Raw genomic sequence first — 21,440 nt, forward strand, 5'->3', positions numbered from 1 at the left:
AATTAAACATGAGATCAAAGATTTCAAACTATTATAAGAAATTTATATACTTATAAGAACTTTATATAAAATGCATTATTCTAAATACAGACATTTAATAGTCATTGAAAGGACTGACGACTTAGTGCGCACGGCGGGAAGTCGTTGGATGCGGAAGGCGGAGGACCGCATTATGTGGAAGGCATTGGGGAAGGCCTATGTCCAGCAGTGGGCAGATAAAGGCTGATGATGATGATGATGATGATGAAAGGATATTGAAGATCAGTGTCTGATAAGACATGAAAGTCAGCCCAATAAGACAGGTTGTATGCTAGGTAGGTTCTATCACTATGATTTTATAATGTACACACTAATCTTAATGCAATTCAATATTGATGAGGTATATTACTTAAGGCTCTTTTATTATTATTTGATAAATATATAATGAAGTTGTCAAGCATCTTTGACTTTTTTTATTTTTTCTTTTACATCTCCATTATAATACAGCTTCAGAATACATGCCACTTTTTTTATTAATCTGTTATGATTCAATCTGATTTCTTCGTACTTTTATTGTTGTAGATGAAAAACTGAACTCATGGCTCTACCTTGAGCCACATAAGTTGGATGGGAACATTCCTGCAGGTCTGAGTCTACCACAACTTGAACTTAGAATCGCTACATTCTTGACTGTATTATTTCCTAACTGAACTACCATACAAACAATACTGGCCAAAATAAAATTTCCTACATTATTCGAGCCTGATGAATAATTTACATAAAAGAGCTGTGAAAAACAGGTGTACTAAAAAACTAAAAAAACACTTAAAGCTACTGCTGGGTACAAAGTCCCTGGTTATATTTTCTTCTTCCCTCCCTGCAACATTATGTATCTGAGACCAGCTTTTTATACTGAATTATATTAAAAATTCTAAGTGGCAGTTTCTAGTTTCCACCTCTAGGTTTCTTTATTGAAGCTTTTTTTTGTTGCTTTGGTGTGTGAATGAGCTCACAGCTCACCTGTTGTTAAGTGGTCACTCAAGCCCATAGACATCTACAAGGTAAATGCACCACCCACCTTGAGATATAAGTGCTAAGTTTCAGTATAGTTACAATGGCTGCCCAACCCTTCAAGCCGAAATGCATTACTGCTTCATGGCAGAAACAAAAGGAGGTGGTGGTTACCCATGCTGACTCACAGGACATCTACCACCAGTATATAAAATAATTATACAAAATAATTTACAATTAGATTTTCACCTAAGGTGTAGTTTTTCCCATATTATGTAGCTGACAGTATCAAGATAATTGTTATCACCTAGTAAATATGCTCCTTGTGATCTCATGCGGCCTCAAGGCCAAATATGTGGCTAAACTAGACTACTCTATTTAAAAAAATGTTACAAGGTTAGTTTTTTATTTACTTATCCCAAATATCGATACGCGAGGGGTTCATATAGTGAATTGTGCAAATTGTAGCTATGAGATTAAAACAATTTACAGATTTCACGGTAAACAAATAAAGAACGAAAAATATCTAATTTTTTCACAATTATTCAACTACTAAATATCATTTTTAATTATAAAGCCTGTGTGAAAAGCTTTGTAACGCTTACTTCGGTGTAAGCCCAAAACCCAATTTGGATATTGCAACAAAGGACTCACTACTAAACGCAGGCAGTTTTCTAGTAGAGCCGAGTCTCTTCATCGGAGTGCGCGGCTCCAGATCGCGCTCATCCAGCGCCGGCGCCTCCGTCGTCGTCGGCGTCGTTGCTCCTGACATCACGCCCAACAATCACTACTATATCGACTTACAACCACTTTATCCGAACATTACACTACAGTTCCACTATAAATTGAACTAGTCCAGACAACACAAAGCAACCCTCCAAACTGTCGAAAAAAAAGTTCGACAACGTCCGTCGGCGGACGCAGATGATACAAAAATAACGTTCGTTCAAACTTCAAATCAAATCAAACTTCAATTTCCTGGCTAAAACTCACGTCTTATCATCTAATATAAATTACAATTTATAGATTACGTTATATTATGTTCGGTTATTTAAGTTAACTTTTCACAAAAAAAATCACGTTTTGTCGACATGTGAGTACTTTAAAATATTTCCTTTGTAAAATTGTAAACACTGTATACCAAACAGAAGCCGGCTAAATCTACCAACCAACAGCAAATTCTGCTGAATATCGCCATCTCTTTCAGGCTGCTTCGGCTCATTCTCGAATTTCTTGATTGCCATCAATAATGTCTTCTGTCATTTTTCGTTTTGTTGTTGGACAGGCAAAAGAAGCAAAGCCTATACAGCAAGCTTTTGTAATGTTTGACCGAAGCGAAGTCTTTTAGGTAAAAAATAAAATTAAACTAAAATTGAACTAAACTCTCATTTTATTTAAAATTAGCTGACTCGGCAGACTTTATTTTATTTTATTTTATTGCTTGTATGGGTGGACGAGCTCACAGCCCACTTGGTGTTCAGTGGTTACTGGAGCCCATAGACATTTACAACATAAATTTGCCACCCGTCTTGAGATATATTATATCTCAAGACGGGTGGCAAATACTTATTAAGTAGTAAGGTATCAGTATAGTTACAACGGCTGCCCCACCCTTCAAGAAGAAACGCATTACTACTTCAGGGCAGAAATAGGCGAGGTGGTGGTACCTACCCGTGCGGACTCACATGAAGTCCTACCACCAGTAATTACGCAAATTATAAATTTGAGGGTTTGATTTTTATTACACGATGTTATTCCTTCACCGTGGAAGTCAATCGTGAACATTTGATGGCCCTTAGGCCACGACGACTTCAAACAAGCGAATGGTCCATCACAACAAACATTAAAATTTGTTATGTCATCACCTTATCCTCTTTTGATCTACGAACATCGACGCCATCGATCCTGCAATAACTTTTTGAGATGGGAGGCTATAGACATCTTGGTACGGACAATTATTGCCAAAGATGTTCATTCTACTCCATTCTAGTTGGTCACACTCACATAATAGTTAACATCATTTTTCATTCATAGCAAAGTTTTCATCACTCAAATGCAAAATCGGTAGCTTGCGCTGTCATGGTACCATTCAATCATCTTACGTAGGCGCTATAGATTCCCGTTATACATTTCTATTATACTATATATATATACTATATACAGTTTTAGTTTTAACAAATAAAATTAAAATTGAAATATTTAATTGAAATTATATTATTCTTCACTGTATATTGTTCGTCTTGCTTTGTAATACTGGTAAGTCATAAGTGCACCTTTCAAATTGGTGAAGACCACTTGTAATATTGGACCATATTATTATTGAACATGTTGAACACCATGGAGTTAATAAGTACCTACAACTAGTAACTCTATGTTGAACACACAGTGAATTGTCAGTTTGACGTCCTATCAATTCGGTTCAAAATTCGGTGACCATTCGTACTGTTTTTGACAGGACAGTACTGTTTTTAAGACGTTGTCGTTTTTTTCATTTATTTTGTTTTTCAATGAAAAAAATTATACTAAAACAAAATATTTGTATATAAAAGAAATGTGTACATTAATTTTAGACGAGCCTTTAGTAGAACAAACACAACCTGTTTTACCGATATAGTAGACTAGTGTAAACATCGATCGCTAAACGTCATGTAAAAAAATAAACCAAACTAACCTATATATACCTACTTTAATAGCTTTTTAGTAAAAATTAAGACTTGACTTAAAGGTCTTAGTTACCACGTCATAAAATCCCTTAAGAAAATAACTTATTAAATTTATTAATGTACTTTTTAGCGGGAACGCGAAAAGTGAAGTTGTGCGATTTGTTTTATTTTGTCTATTTAGCGTTTCTTCGGGTTTAAATGTGTAATAATGGTGGTTTATTAACTATTTAATATCTGTAAAGTGCACAAATATTGGAAAATGAAACAAAGCCGCTGAACGTAACTTCTCGGGACGTTATGTTTATGAGTGTACGACTTTTTTATTCAAATCGATTTTCTATGGGTCTTTTGGAGGCAACGCAACGAACAAATTTATTCGAACTAATTTATATTGTTCATTTAATGATCGTTTCTACAATAGTAATAATAAAACTTCGCGAGAAGAATCGGTTGTATAAAAGATTCGAAGGCGCTTCATAGAAGAATAGTTTCACGAAAGGATAGTAAGAAAAGTGTCCCTGTTGAAACGATGACATAGACAGTCCAGGCTTGTAATTGCAAGAAGGTATGAAAACTGGACAGCTAAACTGTGGAGAAATGTACTTTATTCGGACGAGACAATACTGGTGTAGTGCAGTAATTAAAGACCGTGAATGTGCTTCTAACTATTAATTTTAGTTAAAAATGTATTTTCCTTTACACACTTCACATTTTTTTGATATTGCTTAGATGGTTGGACGAGCTCATGGCCCACCTGGTGTGAAGAGGTTACAGAAGCCCATAGACATCAACAACGTAAATTCCGCCACCCACTTTGAGGCATCAGTTCTAAAGTCTTAGTTATAAAAGTACAATGGCTGCACCACCCTTCAAACCAAAACGCATTACTGCTTCACGGCAGAAATAGGCAGGGCGGTGCTACTGTTGATACATACCTACCCGTGCAGACTCACAAGACATCCTACCACCAATAATACTGAAATTATATAATTTAGGCTTCATATAAAATCACTAGTGCAATTTCAATTTTTTCTTATATATTTATTCAGCTTCATTACAAACTGATTAAATTCATTACAAACTGATTAAATTTATTGCTATACCTATGTGGGAATATATACATATGTATGTTATATATGGCTGTTTCATAACATAACTGGTTACATATGAGAAGGAACACTTGCATAAATACACATATCAATATGATTTAGATAAAAAAAAAACTGTTATTTTAAATCATTCTTAATTATATCACCAGAACTATATATAAAGGTAATAATTGACTTTTAAGAAAGCCAACAACTAGGTACCGATGGTCTTTGCCTCGGGCAAGGTTCGAAGGTGCCCCCACAATGTGGGTTTTCCTTAAAATATTCTGCCCCCAGTCCAAAAAGGCCCACAAACATGATGTAAAAGTTGCAGTTCACTTTGAGATATGAGATAAATGTAAACCAATGTATTAGGGTTTTACAGTAACAATAGGTAGGATGATTGATAATATGTATGTCTATGTGGCAGTTTGTTGCACTCAGTGGTGGTCACGGGACGTGCGCGCGCCCACCGCCGCAGTGTAAGAAAAGGGACATTCCATCAAAATAATAGTGCTATTTATATTGTGTGCTAAAGTTTTTCTTATTGGGTTTCAAGAGTAGAGTCTGATAGTAGAATCTGCACCGGCGGCGAGCAGCCAGGGCTGCGTGGGGTGGAAGCGCAGGTCCAGCACGCACAGCTCGTCCTTGACTTCTGGGCCGCGGATTTGTTTGAGCGGGACTATCAGCGGGTTCTGCAGGAGATCGCTGCAGACAACATCACACTCATTAGGTACGGGAAGGAGTTTACGCGTTCCGGCGGCAGTCGGGCGACACGTACTTGTAGACCATCCCGTGCGACACCACCACGTGCGCGTCGTCGCCGCCCGTCGCGAACAGCGGGTAGCGCCGGTGGAAGGCCAGCGCGCGCACCGCCCCGCCGTGCAGCCGCAGCGTCTGGTAGGGCCGCGGGGACAGCTCCAGGTCGAACCTGCAAGAGAGCGCCGCACCGTCACCCCGCTGCAGCACGCGACCGCGCACTCAGGACCAGTACGCACCACATGCACTTCCGGTCGTAAGAAGCCACGAGCATGTTGTCTCCGGCGGGATGGAAGGCGAAGTCGCTAATCCACTGCGCGCCCGGCCGCAGCTTGCGCACCAGCTCCTGCTTGAGCAGGTCGTAGAGGCGCACGGCGCGCTGCGTGGCCACGGCGAGCAGCGGGCGCGCGGGGTGGAAGTGCGCCGCCTGCACCTGCCCCGCCAGGCGCGCCAGCGGCAGCTGCGAGCGGCGCCGCGACACCTGGTGCACGCACACCGCGCGCCCGCCCTCCGCGCGCACGCTCGCCGCCACGTAGTCGCCGCGCCCGTGCCACGACACCTGCGCACGCACTCTTTACAACGGACGTCTTTATTGACGAGAAGGGAAGCACCCGGGTGGGTTTTTTTAAAGTCAGAATCTAAAGATCGAGAAGAGATTTAATTTAAATGCGATCTATAAAATGTCTAATTGAACTTACGTGCACGATGGGCTTAAAGTGCGTGATCGCAATGCGTATCCCTTTGGCCCAGTCCTCCGGAGTGACCCGCTCCCACTTCACCGCAGACGCTGTGCGCTCGTCCGCTGCGCGTTATGACATTTTAGCACACTCAGTACATTAGTCGACTCTTACAAGACTTGGGGGACTAGAAAGCTTATTTTTTAGCTTAGAGCATTTATTTGAGATATACTGATTTAAAGCGGATAAAAACTTGTTTGATAGCGAAAAAAAAAAGTGAGTCATCGCATCCAAATGAAGTATGAGTTGTTGAGTGAGTGCTCACGCTGCACGTCGTGCTGCGGGGGCGGCTCGTCGAGCAGCAGGTCGGTGCGCGCGGCGCGGCGGTGGTGGCCGATGCGCGTGCCCGGGTTGAGCAGCAGCAGGCGGCTCCCGGCGGCGGCCGCCACCAGCCACAGCGCGGGCGCGGGGCTCCACAGCACGCGGCTCACGGGCTCGCCTAGCTCTATTGTGCGGAGACAGCGACCCGTACTAGTCTCCCATACTGAAACCGCATATAAACTATTTTATTACGCATTTATAGAGCTTTTTGTAAATTTTATTTACATAATCTATATCTAAATACATATCGACGCTTGAAAGGCAAACGTGACTAAGCGACAATGCGTGAACTTTACAGTAGACTAATTTAAAGTTGAAATACCTGAAAACAAAATTTATTTTAACGAATCCAGTTGTAGTAGAAACTAGCTAGTAGCTGTAGGATTGAAATGATTTTAATAGACCTAGAAATATATATTTTTTGCGGATCAAATATGGTTATTGCCTATCATTTATGTGCAAAGCAGTTATTGTCGCTTAGTCACTTTTGCCTTTCAAGCGTCGATATGTATCTAATTGTGGCTCACGCATCTGGGATTGAATACAATACAATTAAATATTACTTTGGCCTAATGTCCTGACTGGACCACCCGGATAACAAAATAAATATTTGGAATTTTAGTGCAGCTTGATATTGGAGTGTCTGTTTTTAGTTTTTACAATATATTTTAATTTGCAACTTTGTTCTGTGACCTCTGACCGAAAGTGGCCTACCCTAATTCAATCTGCAATGAGTGGCATGAGCCGAGCCGGCGCGCTGCGGTGAACATGTAGTATTGTTATAGTACGGACTCCGTTATTTCAATTAAGCAAAACGGTACCAATTCAGTCAATCTTTTCTAAGGGTGCGTTGCAACTCAGTTAAATATGAACTGCGACGAGATACAGTTCTGTTGGTTGCATTGAGACGTACTCTTGACGGCGCCGTCGTCGCCGCCGCTGACGATGTACTGTCCGGAGGGCTCGAAGTCGACGGAGCGCACGGGCGCCGCGTGGCCGCGCAGGCACAGCGCCTCGCCCGTCGGGAAGGGCTGCAGCTCGCGCGGGGACGGCAGCCGGGGCACCAGCTCCGACGCAGATATCGTCAACTGGAAATGTACTACTTGTTACTACACTGCCGCGCTCTTCGGTCGTTCCGATTATTGTACAAATGTGGGGGGCAATAGTGACCCTCATCTTGATGGCCCGGGGCGCCAGGTACAGGTCGAGGCAGCGCAGGAAGCGCTCGCGGACGAAGCGCTGGTAAGCGGGCACCTCCCGCAGCGAGGCGTGGCGCGTCGGCAGGAACGTGTACTTGCGCTTCCACGGGGTCTCCTTCAGCTTGTTCCATTCTTTCATCTGCAGGACAATTCATTCGCTCAGTCTCAGCGCGGCCCTCGACGGTGGATATCGTACAAGTGGGCGGGGACGGTACCTCCTTGGCGTCCAGCAGGTACTCGGGCGGCGGGTTGTAGCTCTCGGCGTGGGGGGGCGGGGGGCGGCGCGGCGGGGGGACGGGGCGGTGCGGGGCGCGGCCCTCCCCCTCTCCGGTGGAGCCCCACAGGTTATAGAACTTTTTCTCCTGTAGTATAGACAGACTTCAGGTCAATACAATAAATTTCTTTTTGATTAAAAAGTGCTAGTTAATACTATTACAGTTTCGTGTAATGACGATATAATTTACTTTCCTATCAATTAGAATGTCAGATAAATTTAATTTCCACAAAAAGTTGTGGAATATTTTGCATCATTTTTAAACAAAAACTATAACGTTATAACATAGCTGTAAATCCCAAATCAAGTTTATATTTATTTTATGTCAACTAAACAAGCATTTAATTAGTATTTAAATAATAATAAGTGAATTCTCTTATTATACTAATTAAATTAATTAAATATACCGAATATTACTATTCAATACACTGTTAAAAAATATTTCTAAGTGTGGCGAATACATAATTTTGGGCGATCAATAGGTCAATTGAAAATGAATTCAATTTAATTGATCAAGAAAGAATCAATTGAGAGATCAATTGAATTCTGATAATGTTGATGGCAACATATTTGAACGTTTTTACTGGTAGTAGGACCTCTTGTGAGTCCGCACGGGTAGGTACCACCGCCCCGCCTATTTCTGCCGTGAAGTAGTAATGCGTTTCGGTTTGAAGGATGGGGCAGCCGTTGTGACTATACTGAGACCTTAGAACTATATCTCAAGGTGTGTGGCGCATTTACGTTGTAGATGTCTATGGGCTCCAGTAACCACTTAACATCAGGTGGGCTGTGAGCTCGTCCACACATCTAAGCAATAAAAAAAAAAAAAAAAAAACGTTAATAATTAGTTAATGTAATGAGGAGTACATGATGAGAGAGTGTGTGAACTGACCCGTCTGTCCCTTCTCTCGGCGGCCAGCTGCTTCCTGGTCTTGGTCCAGCCCATCTTGAGGGCGTGCACAATCTTGGCGATCTGCAGCTGCTCGGAGCGGGACGGCAGGAACGAGCGCTTGTGCTCGGGGAAGGCCCGCAGCGGCGTCGCCAGCACCTCCCGGCTGAACCACTCCACCCACGGCTGCGGCGGACACACGCGGCACACACCCGTGTGAGCACAGTTGGAATATTAATGCGAGCATTCTCATGTCAAATATGAAATACATTAGTTTCTCCGTCATATTCACAAAACAATTATTATTACATGCATTATTAATATATTATTATCTTTCTTTCAAATCAATTTTTTCAATCATCTAATCAGGAGACCCTTATCTTGAGCGACCAAAGCTTCCTGAATACTCGAACAGGCTATTTTGCTACAATTCTGTGAAAGCATATTCCAGTAGACACATTACATAATGTATGCAAAAATTCTATTCGTGTCTGTATGTTCTATGCCATTAAACGAAATGTTTGTTTTAGGAGGAATATTTCTGACCTGGTACTCGTCATGGTCAGGGTTGGGTACTTGGCCCTCCCGGATCCTCTGTATGAGCTGCAAGTCTTCCTTGCTGAGCACCACGTCCTGTCCTGTTGAGGGATCACGTACTGTTCTCCAAAAATCTGGATCTTCACATTTTCTAGAAATCAAATAATGAATATGTGACTCCTTGTGACATATCTAAGGAATTATTCTATTATTATTACTTTTTTTATTCATGATACAAATTTTACAAACTCTTAGTCCTTTTAGTGAGGCCTGATACCACTGGGTATGAGACCATATATTGCATGCACAAGAAAACAAAACAATGATAAAAATGAACTCCGTCTAGTGGTATATACATATTATGTTTGTCTTTGTAGGCATATGCGTTTGCAGTTCAACTCATAGTCACCATCGCTCATAAACAATGCCAATGCCAGGGACTCAGACTGGCTTCTGCCAGTCTTTAATTATTTTCATATCCTATGAAATGTCGTTCACCAAGTAAGACTTAGAAGTCTTCTACGACTTGTGTGTCTCTGTTAGTATTATCTATTTCAGTGATTAACAATGTACGTTTATTGTAATGATTTCAAAATATGACGGCACACAAAAGTGCCATGGCACAGTGATTAAAAATCATTAATCTAAGATCAATAGTCATCACTATCAATTAGTTGAACCAGGTCAAATGGCCAGTCTTTATTAGTTATCAAGGAATCTTGTTCCTTACTTGAGGAACTCATCAATTTGATCTCTCTGTGGTGGTTTGACAATCTTCCGTCCATCCAGATCGTAACCAATATGGGGGTATTCATTGTACCACCACATCGGTATATCCCCCACCGTGTTACGACGCTCCTCCTCATCGGACGTGTCACCCGATTCATATTCATCTGTAAGTAGTAATACTGTGTAAAGCACTTCAACAATCAAAAAATATTTAAGATTTATGTTACTTTAAATGTCTGAAGACAAAACAAAACAAGCAACTGTTTCATAAATTCCACTAGCGACCCGCCCTGGCTTCACTTTGGTATGGATGGGCTTCTTACAAACAGTAGGCGAGATAGTAGACGGTACGGTACGGGGGGAGGGGAGCGGGTCGTTGCGAGAACTCGCTTGAATTGTACTATCGCGCCTGTATTGATACGCATTTCAATTATGTAGTGTAAAAAAGTGGTTAATAATGTGCATGAAAAGCTTAAGGCCTCTGACGTCTATAAATGATAAGGATTAATACTGTATCCATTTAATTAGCTTTGCAATCACTGCATTATACATGACAATTTTTTTAAAACATATAATGGGTATAGTAAGTTATCCTTCAAAAATTGACATCTGACACCGCTGACTTATTTATAGATCTAAAGAAGAATATCCCACTTATATGCATACATTGTTTTGTTATATCTAAAAGGTTTAGACAGTGTTTATGTTAAAAGACATAAACAACTAACAAAACTAGTACATAAATAATATCAGTGTTTGCTGTTCTGTTCATTTCTGGAGCTTTAGTGTAAGAAAAACAAACCTAAATGTCAATATCAAAAACAAAAAAAGTGTGTGTGTCCGCTCCGACGCACGACTGGAGTTTACTGGATATAAATATAAATTTGTGTCAGTTGAATACAGTAAAATATGGAAGTTACGTATTCTAGTGAGAATGATCCGGGAGTTGCGGAACACGTGGATGCGGTAATTAAGTAAGTCTATATAATTCACTTTTACAATTAATATATAAGTTGTCCATTCACTGATAGAAGGAATTGTTTATATTTAATAAGCTTTATTAATAAATGATTTGTAGCGGGTTATATTCGGGTATCAACCCACTAACAGTTGATACGTTCAGGAATCGAACCCGAACGGCGTCCGGCCACAAGCAAAACGATGTCGGTAAATTAAACGAAACAATACGAGAAATAGTTCTATATTACGACAACACGATACACTACAGATTATTAACAAATTAACGAGACACAAAACAAACGACTAACAAATATATGAAAATACAATAATGAGAGAAACGCGCGATCAGTACGAGGCTTTGTGGCGGACTGCCGGCGCAGCAGCCCGGCGTCACCTGCGATAACGCGGCCGCGCGTTGGCTCCTGATTGGCGCGCGCACGCATCACCTGGCCAATCAGGCGCATAACGCATTTCGTGTGACATGCTATACTCTCTAGTATGATTTTGGTCCCCATAATTTTCATACCCCGGGCCTATATATGTAAATCGATTCTTAAGGAGTAAACTCCAAAAAAAATGTAAAACATAAAGGGGATTGCCCACTCTCCATAGTGTGCTAGGCCCAAGATGGACATCAAATATTACTATAAAAATGTACTGATTCAAATTCTTAAATGTATTGGATATCTAAAAAATATATTGAAATTGACGCCACTATTATAAAAAATATAATAAAAATAAAAACTTGTTTTGAGGTTAATTTTCTATATAAATAAGTGTCGGATTGTGAGATACTTCAAGAACTTTTCTTTTCTTAATGTTTAAGATGTTCCTAATGTATTTTTATCCAATAGGGTATAAAAACACACTTAATTCTTTAAATATCTATATTTTCTTCATCTTCATACACAATTAGTATCATCTAAAAATAGCAAAGGAGAGCATATACACGGTTTTAAATCTCGGTCAGGGTAAAACCACAATTCACACAATGTTTTTTAGTCGTAGTATAAAACGTTATTGATAAAAGTAAAATAAATCGAAGAAAAATCAAAACAAATCCATTTTGTACGCAAGCACAACACCACAAGCAGCAAGCGAAGTGTCAGTCAGTCAGATTAAATTCAGTGTTGTCAGTATAAAGAAACATAATTACATGAAATTCATATATCGATTATTTTTTTAAATAACCGATAATTGATTTATATATATTTTTTTTTTTACGAGTATACATTATTTTTTATGTTTTTGTTTTGGTTGTACATATTTAAATAACAATACTAGTAAAGTTTTTTTTATTGCTTAGATGGGTGGACGAGCTCACAGCCATCCTGGTGTTGCTAAGTGGTTACTCGAGCCCACATACATCTACAACGTAAATGCGCCACCCACCTTGAGATATAAGTTCTAAGGTCTCAAGTATAGTTACATAGTACATAGTTAAAGTCCAATGGGTATGTCTTCGATGTTATTTTATGTGCATAAAATTCATTAAAATCGATTGATTAATGATAATACTTAAAATGATTTATTTATATGTTTTATTTATATACTTAAAATATTTACTTTATACGTAAAAGGTTTTGAAGCTGGCAATATTTTTCCCACAAAAATAAAAATCCTTGTTTTTCCAACTTTTTTTAAACTACTTATTGTAAACTGTAGTGGCGCTTATTTGCAAGAAAGTAAATGCATATTTATTAATGACAAGATTATAGCACCAAGTATTTTTTCTATAATCTATTGTCCGCTTTGGGCCTAAAATGGGCCATCCCCTTTAACCTACATGTTGAGATGTCTAGGTGTTAAGAGAATGATTTGGTTTGGATTTTGGTCACTGGTTGAACTCCAATACAACATATAACATTTAACAAAAGATAATTGCGTCATACTAATTAACACTTTTTATTGAACACCTCTAATATTAAGTTCATCAGGTGATGCACATTAATTGCCTCTAGTGCAATTTTTTTTATTACTTTATGGATGAAGAAGCGCACAGCCCACCAGGTGTTAAGTGGTTACCGGAGTCCATAGACATCTACAACGTAAATGCGCCAGCCACCTTGAGATATAAGTTCTAAGGTTCAAGTATAGTTACAACGGCTGCCCCGCCCTTCAAACCGAAACGCATTACTGCTTCACAACAGAAACAGGCGGGGTGGTGGTACCTACCTGTGCGGACTCACAAGAGGTCCTACCACCAGTAAATAAATATTTACAGTACATAATATAAGTAAGTAAATATATAAGTAAATATTTACAGACAATCTTCAACAGCAAGGCTCAGATCAGCAATGTTGAACTCTTTCAATTTCGATTTTTTTATTGCTTTGATGGGTGGACGAGCTCACAGCCCACCTGGTATTAAGTGGTTACTGGAGCCCATAGACATCCACAACGTAAATGCGCTACCCACCCTTCAAACCTAAACGCATTACTGCTTCACGGCAGAAATAGGCAGGGTGGTGGTACCTACCTGCGCGGACTCTCAAGAGGTCCTACCACCGGTAAAAATTGCTATCAGCTACCAACAGTGTAATTAATAACCCAAACCTGAGAACCTGAGATGTCCTATAATAAAACTTACCTTTCTGTTCGACAGGTTGCATTTGTGAAGATCCCTCAATGACGTCAGCTAGTCTATCCACACTGCCTTTAGAAGTGGTTCCTTTTTTATTTTGTGACTTTTCTTTTAAGTCTTTATCTGGTTTCTTCGTTTTAATTTTTTGCTTTGCTATTTTTTTCTTTTGTTTATTTTTCAAAGTCTGTTTTTCAGATTCACTGCCACTGGAGCCATGAGTGTGTCCAATGCCAGATTCTGCATCACTTTCTGTGTCACTATCTTCACTTTCTGCATTGTTATTATCATTGCTGTTCACAGATTCACCTTCAGCCTCTGAATCGGTTAACTCCTATAAGAAAAGATTTTGCCTAAAAGTTTTTGTTGATACTTAATGAAATACTCTAAAAGCGTTAATGCTTGAGTTTAAATTCATAAGTATCATATGAAGCTTTACAATTTAAAGCAATGGGACACAATTTAAGACAATAAGTTTTTTGTTTCCTAAAGGAACATTAAGAGCAGGAACCATCACAAGCTCCCCTATGAAAAACGAAAACCAAAAGCAGTCCCTCTGTGATTTCTTAACCTAGTAACTTCAACAGAAGTCTTTAAGATGTCAAGGCTCCAAAAAAGAACATTTCATTGCTGTTCAAGGCCAGTGGTGTGTGAGTTGTACAAGGTTACATCTAAAAGACCATGACAGAAACCTTGGAATCAGTAGTAACTAACAGGATCACTGAATTAGCTAGAAATCTTGAAAGCTTAAAGCACCCAACCAGTACTTATTTTGTATGCTACCATCAGCATAGTCGGTTGCTCTTGGTAGAGCAGTCGTGGTCGTGTGGAAACCTTGTTTATTAAAGCCTTGACAGATGTTTTCCATAGTTTGCGAGCTGAGGCTTGGCGCACGCACTCGTTAAGTGGGGTTTCAGTAAGATCTTTCACCTGATCAGACCAGCGCATGGGGATTCGTAGAATACCAGCTCAAGCAAATAAAATGACTGTAATTTAAATAAAAACCTCTTCACAAATGAAACATAAGAAACCAATTGAACAAATAAATCCAGGGTAGGGCTCTAACTAAAAAAAAATTATTTCAAATCTTGTCCAGAAGTAACCGATATCTGTAAGAGTACATAAAAACCACAACAACACCAACTTCAGAGCCCCGAATTTGCATTTCGTAAACCTCTTTGCGTTACAGACATATAAATATAATATATCAAACTATAACCCTATGGTAAGAATGGTCAGGCAGTATAATAATTTGGCTAAATGTCACGGTAACCTTGATATCTTTGAACTTAGACTCAGGGGATTTGTCGGATGTGTGAAGGATATCCTATTTAACAATAGCTAGTTATCAATATTTGTAATTTCAATTGTGTTTTCAACAGCCAAAGCTATGCACATTAATATGGTTTTGCTGAGTGCACATACTATTTAGATTGCAATCCAGATTAGATCTAGGTACTACTTGTATGATTTAGGTAGTATGTATTATAATTATTGTAATTTGTTTTGTACATCAATAAATAGTCTGCATTCTTTTTAATTTGGTTAATAGTATTATAGTGTAATACAAAAATAACCTACTCACAGACGATTCATCTGAAGCATATTCAACATCTTCATCTTCAAGGGAAGACACATCACTGTCCTTAAACAAAACTTCCTGAAATATTTTGAAATAAAGTTAGTTAGTTAACTAGAAGCTGGGAATGGACGAGAAAGTCACTTCTTGCACTGTGATATTGTACACATATAACAATAAAAGGATAAATTGTTGAATTTAACACACCTAAGTTAGGTGTGTATATGATATTATTAAAAGAAAAACATTTTGTAGTTTTCCACATCCAATTGGCCTTCCTGGTGGCCTAAAATGAGGTACCTAGTTTACTCATATTATTATATGAATATACCAAGTTTAAGATTCGGCAGTCAGATATCAATTTTTCTAAGGAAACTTGTAGCTCAGATTTAATCATCATCAGTAGAAATCTTGTAATCATAAAAAATCAAACAAACAATACCGATTACTGGTGACTGGGTGATTTGTAAGGCCTGCACTCATATGCAAAACCATTACTGTTACAAAGCTGCCATGCAGACAGGCTTGAAGTGGGGGACATTTATGATACAATAAAACAGAAACTTCAACATTGTCTTATTGTAGGTGGCACTAATGTTTGTTTACATTATGGCATCTGAATTAAGACTAAAGTGAACTGTGAATTAACAAGGCAATATTTAAAAACCAACTACGTTTAAGGTTGATTATAAATTAATTCCTGAGAAAGTAAAACAATTCTTACATCTTGATCCTGATCAGAGCCTTCTTCATTTCCTTCATGCTCGGAATCCGTAGAATCACCTTCTATATTCAATTCACTCAAAGTAAGCTCTTCTAGCCCCTGAAAAATACAGTGTAAATTAAAAAGAATAAATATAATATTGGTAGCAAAAAGTTTAAAAAGCTTTTTAACAAAGCGGCAACGTACTTTAGTATTAGATGATTCTTGTTCATATTTAGATTCAACCTTATTTTCTGTTTCTATTTTTCTTTTCAAACTTAACCCAGCTTTTAGAGGAGGCATTTTTATTAAATTAACATATTCAGCGATTTTGCAGAAACACGTGTGTTTGATTGCTGCGCTTTTATTTTGACATACTACTACGGCAATTCGGCATACATTGACATTGACAGTTGATTTTTTAAGGGATTTTATGACCTGGTAACTAAAACTTTTAAGTCATGCCTTGTTTTAATTTGGTAGTTTTCCAATTAGAGTATAATGCGACTCAGTGGCACACAATGCTGAATTATTCTGAAGCTTAATTGGAACGTGAATTAGTTTTCAAATGCATCAGCAGAGTGCGCTAATTTCATGATGATGATTCGATCAAGCCATTGCAATGTTTTCAAAAGTATATTCCTGTAAAATAAATTTGTTTACAGATTGGAATTCTAAAATGAAATTGTATTCACATTTTAAATGTGGAATATAAAAAAAAGTAATTATTTGTAACTTCATCCATACTTACATTTATTTTTTTAGTACAGTTTGAATTAACTTTGAACATTTCCAAGAAACTACGACGAAACGAAAGCCTTACAAATTTTTTCAACAATAAATAATATTACTAACGATAATATAAACAAAATTTCGATCAATTCCAACTTAAAGAAAAAACACTTGTCAGCTTTCTGAGACTGAGTTGGTATCGATTGCGAGTATCACGCAAGAGCAGTACTTTTGAGTGCTCGATTATGCGAAGCGTTGCTGTAGTTGGAACATTCAACGTTGAGCATCATGCCACATAATGCGCTCTAGTGCTGTAATTGGAAAACTACCTTTATATGCTTATTTTTATGAAAATGATAATAATAATATGGAGTGAAATAAAATGAAGATGATTAATTTAAGACATTAATCAACTGGAATATGGTTAGATGAGCTATCGAGGCATGACTCAACATTGAAGAAAAGTCGAGACAGTCCTGTTGTGATGAAGAAGTCTAAAACGTCTGGCAGTCGGTTCTGGTCTGTGGGCCAGTGTGTTGGTTCCGGAGTTGAGACAGTAGTCAAGAACTGTTTATCTACACTTTTATTCAGCTCCCTTCCACGTGTAGTTATTAATCTAGAGCCTCAATGCGAATGGTTCGCATTCCAGTCACCCCCAGCAATAAATCTGTAGCCCAAGCTTACAAAGTGGTCAGAAAAGTGTCACTTATTTTATGTTTTGGGAGACAATAAATTGATGATATATTAAAGTCTCCATTTCTGTCACTGACTGCTACTGTGGTAGCCTGGATATGTTCGGTACAGTAGTTTGGTTACACATGGTGTCTAACAGTGGCTTTAATTATCACTGCTGTCCCGCCGTGGGCTGTACCGTCTGGATGATTTGTGGAATAGATCTTATATCCTTTAATTCTTATCGAGCTGCTGGTCGTCATGTGTCTCTGAAATTAGGAGAATGTCTAGACTATGTAGACAGATCAGGATTTCCACTTCATCGATGTTGGGTGCCAAGCCATTGATGTTCCATGTAGTTATTTTTAGTGCAGTCATTTTACTAACTTAGAGGCTAGTACTGCAATGAGTTCAAGTAATGTACTCATTTGCTGTAGTACAGTAGCAATCTTTTGGGATTGTTTTATAAACATTTGTTCTATGACTTTATAAGAGTCTGGTTGATGGATTGTATTATTTTGATGTACCTTAGATCTGACTGTATAGGAATACGATTTCTGCTCATGTGCTTTTCTCTGCTTCTGCAGGGGTTCATTTTCCTCTTTATTCTGATTTGCAGATGTTTTATTATCAGTTTCTTTCTTATTTTTTTGAGGTTTATACTTAAATTGCTTATGTTTACGTGGTAAGTGTTGCGAGGTTTTCCTTGATAGGATTTACTTGTATACTTATCGTTGTATTCGAGTTTTCTCTAGATGAAAAATAATACAGGTTTACGAGTTAATAATCTTTGTTACACAAGAGGTGTAACCCAATACTGGTGGTAGGACATCTTGTGAGTCCGCGCGGGTAGGTAACACCACCCTGCCTATTTCTGTCGTGAGGCAGTAACGTACTTGAGACTTTCGAACTTATATGTCAAGGCTATGCATTGCGCTTCACATTTCATTTTATTTTTCTTAAAGCAGAATTTACAAAAGATTATGCTGTATAATGTGATCCTCTCGCCTTTCGCTTGGACAAATTCATAGATTATACGCTATTTAGGTACCTACCTACCATTAAGCGACAACTCTCAACCGAAACATATTGAAAAAATTAAATATATGAATAGACATTTACACGGATTTGAAAAATATCTATAAATGAAGAATACTAAATGATGAATCAAACCTTCTTTATAGTTTTTATACACAACTCTGTTTTATTCTTTTACTTGTCACCTCGACTTAATGTCATTCTCTCTCCATAAAATAAAATGTTCATTGTTTTACTTTAATTATCGTTTATTTTAAAATCCACAACACTAAAGAATTACCTTTTTTCCCTTGAAAAATAAAATTATATATTATGAAAATATTAAACTTAAGAATTGGATGTATGGCTTAGTTCCATTGCCTTTCTCTTCGAGAAAAACCCTTTATACCTACCATTAAAATTATTTTAGGTTAGGTTATCAAAATAAAGAAAAAAGTAAAAGTTTATAGTGAGGTACACATTCAAATTAAATAATTATGGTGTATCAATATTACGTAAAGATTTAATAAAAAATAAGTTTTACTCCTAACTACGTGTGCTAAACAAGTTTGCTGAAAATCCTAAGTTTTAAATACAAAATGTTTCGCAATTTTGTTAAAGTTTTTGAACCTGTTAAAAATCATTTAGTAGGTGCATTTATAATGAATATACATTTCGTGTTTTAAAATGTTATTGACTACATTAGTCTGCTTAATTAGGTGCGTGCGGTCGCTGGAAACGGGGCTAGTACAGGAGCTGCGGGCAGCGTCTACGAAAAGAATTGTGTTTCCAAAGAACAACAACTGACAGATGCATTGAAAAAGGCTATGCCGGGAATCACGTACATCAGTGTGCAAGATATATCTGGGGGTTGTGGCGCTATGTTTGAGGTATGCCAGACTAGTAAATAAATAAATAACTGATCATCCAGCCCCAAATTAGGATTCCCTGTGTTATGGGTACCAGTGAGATACATACTTATTTACCTTTAAAAATAAATATAAACTCCCAGACCAGAAGAGAAAACAAAATTGTTCATTATGCAACATTCAGGTGTGCTGTACTTTGCCACTGAGTATATTTCTAAGGAATTACATAATAATATACAGTTTGGTCATAAATACTGTTATAATAAAATAATGATAATGACATTACATTTGAAAAACCTGTCATTTTTATGATTGTAATTTATTGGGTTGGCTCTTATTTTTGCCAATTTTTGTCAAATATTCTTGTTAAGATGGATTGGATTATGAAAAGCAGGTGGAGAGTACTGTACTTTTTAAAAACACCTCTCCATCTGATTTATATTACTAAAGTAATCTATTGTATTACTAAAATAAAGTAGTAAAGTTAAATCAATTATTAACACTTTAACAAAGTGACTATAACCAGATTGGCAGTGACCATATATAATTTGACTATTCATTTTAGCTATTGACTATTTTTGTCCAGTAGGATAAGCTATACTAATGTCTCCATATCCTTGTTGAATTATAAGAAAATGCACGCACACCTAAGCTAGTCTTTACTTAGTGGCAGTCTCAGCCGGTAAATAAAGTGTTAAGCACATATCAAATGGAATGATAATGGCAATCAGAAAATTAAATATATGAATTTAATAAAAGTCCTCTGTTATTTTTTGAACTATTCATTATTTTATCATGAATTTATTATTTTTTGCTGAGATGTGTGGACCGCCTCATGCAGCCACCTGGTGTTAAGTGGTCACCGGAGCTCATATACTTGAACAACGTAATTGCCACCACCTAACTTGAGATCTAAATCTCAGTTTTCGCTACAAAGGCTGTGAAGTACTTAATTCATCAGAAAAATTAGTATATACCTGCCTGCGGGATTCGAACACCTGGACAGTCACATAGCTCGATACAAATGCACCGGACGTCTCATCGTGCAGGCGATGACCGCTTTTAAAATATCTATGGGCTCTGTTGATCACTTGACGTCAGACTGCCACCTAATTCACTCGTTTATGCAATAAAAAGTACCTAACTACAATCTGTGAAACAAGAAATGGAGTCTTATTTTTATTTTCCCCTCTATATATTAATTCACTACAAAATATTATTATTATTTCACAGATAAGTGTGGAAGCTAAAGAATTCGTAGGGTTGAACAGAGTGAAACAACACAGATTAGTAACAGATTCTCTGAAGAATGAAATAGCAGAAATGCATGGCATCCGTATTCACACGACGCCGGCCGCCACGCAATGAGAATATTGCTGAAGAGGGAAATAGCATCTAAATTTTCTGAAATGACGAATTTCTGGAAAAAATACATAAAAATACAGTTATTGCCATTAGACAAGTATACTTATACTGAAGATTCGCTTTGAAGTGAAAGTCAACCATTAGGAGCAGAATTTTTCCAATTTCTCATCCATCATTTGCAAATATGTACTAAGGTTATGATTTCAGATGAAACGAATAAAAGCATGTGCACTTGTAGAGACATCACAAATTTAATGGTTCTCATCATTCACATGCTCCAAGTATCTTGGAACTGCATCACACAAGCTAATTCCCTCTCTTCTTTTGTATTTTTATTGACCTTTTATGTACATAATTGTTGACATCATAAATTGTTAATATGTTGTAGTGATAGCAATAAGAAATTTTGTTGAGTATCGTATGATATGAATTATATTTGTTAAAATTTGAAATTGTAGATATATTCTATTTGATCAAAATATTTTTTGTTTTATATCTTATTTTCGTTCCCTATACATCCCAGGCGCACTTTGCAGTTTCAACCGTGTAAAATCTGTAATTTCGACAGTAACGACGATCATTAATGTGAGAGGCACCCGGAAGCCGCCGCCCGCTCCAGGCTCAGTACGACTTGAGTATGTGTAGCATTAAGCATTAAGCTCGTTAATGACGAGCTTAATTAAATCTAAACTGAACTCTTAACTACCATCTACTTTTTGTTTTGTATTTTTATTGTGGTATTCCCTTTTTTTAATAGCAGCAGCAATACTCTAATC

General features: G+C 37.8%; 2 protein-coding genes and 1 long non-coding RNA gene across 3 annotated transcripts; 2 read left to right on the forward strand and 1 right to left on the reverse strand.

Annotated features, from left to right (window-relative positions):
* Positions 1 to 4,673: 4,673 nt before the first annotated feature.
* LOC101737818 (ribosome biogenesis protein BOP1 homolog) lies at positions 4,674 to 16,701 on the reverse strand. The gene is made up of 15 exons (XM_038017163.2): positions 16,217 to 16,701; positions 16,031 to 16,129; positions 15,313 to 15,387; positions 13,737 to 14,061; positions 10,188 to 10,350; positions 9,467 to 9,608; positions 8,924 to 9,106; positions 7,973 to 8,119; positions 7,729 to 7,896; positions 7,472 to 7,646; positions 6,503 to 6,721; positions 6,199 to 6,302; positions 5,740 to 6,059; positions 5,523 to 5,672; positions 4,674 to 5,449 (listed from the first exon to the last, which is right to left on the reverse strand). Exons 1-15 carry the CDS (start codon positions 16,310 to 16,312, stop codon positions 5,296 to 5,298), a joined length of 2,520 nt encoding a protein of 839 aa, XP_037873091.1. The 5' UTR covers positions 16,313 to 16,701; the 3' UTR covers positions 4,674 to 5,295.
* LOC134200536 (uncharacterized) lies at positions 9,000 to 9,671 on the forward strand. Its single transcript, XR_009975497.1, has 2 exons — positions 9,000 to 9,136; positions 9,451 to 9,671. It is a non-coding gene; the product is annotated as an uncharacterized LOC134200536 (long non-coding RNA).
* Positions 16,702 to 18,818: 2,117 nt separating the features above from the next.
* On the forward strand, positions 18,819 to 20,938 carry LOC732912 (bolA-like 3; the record flags this gene model as incomplete). Its single annotated transcript, NM_001046913.1, is given in 3 exon segments — positions 18,819 to 19,077; positions 19,150 to 19,320; positions 20,533 to 20,938. Coding segments are annotated over 3 exon segments (354 nt in total). The 3' UTR covers positions 20,668 to 20,938.
* Between the last annotated feature and the right edge of the window lie 502 nt (positions 20,939 to 21,440).

Source organism: Bombyx mori, chromosome 18 (assembly GCF_030269925.1).
Source record: "Bombyx mori chromosome 18, ASM3026992v2".
Classification (NCBI taxonomy): Eukaryota; Metazoa; Arthropoda; class Insecta; order Lepidoptera; family Bombycidae; genus Bombyx; species Bombyx mori.

Coding starts and splice junctions, on each gene's coding strand:
- LOC101737818 (XM_038017163.2), bottom strand. CDS start 16,312: ATGCCTCCTCTAAAAGCTGGGTTAAGTTTGAAAAGAAAAATAGAAACA. Junction 16,130..16,216: donor AAGAATCATCTAATACTAAA/GTACGTTGCCGC, acceptor TGTATTTTTCAG/GGGCTAGAAGAGCTTACTTT. Junction 15,388..16,030: donor GCTCTGATCAGGATCAAGAT/GTAAGAATTGTT, acceptor AAAATATTTCAG/GAAGTTTTGTTTAAGGACAG.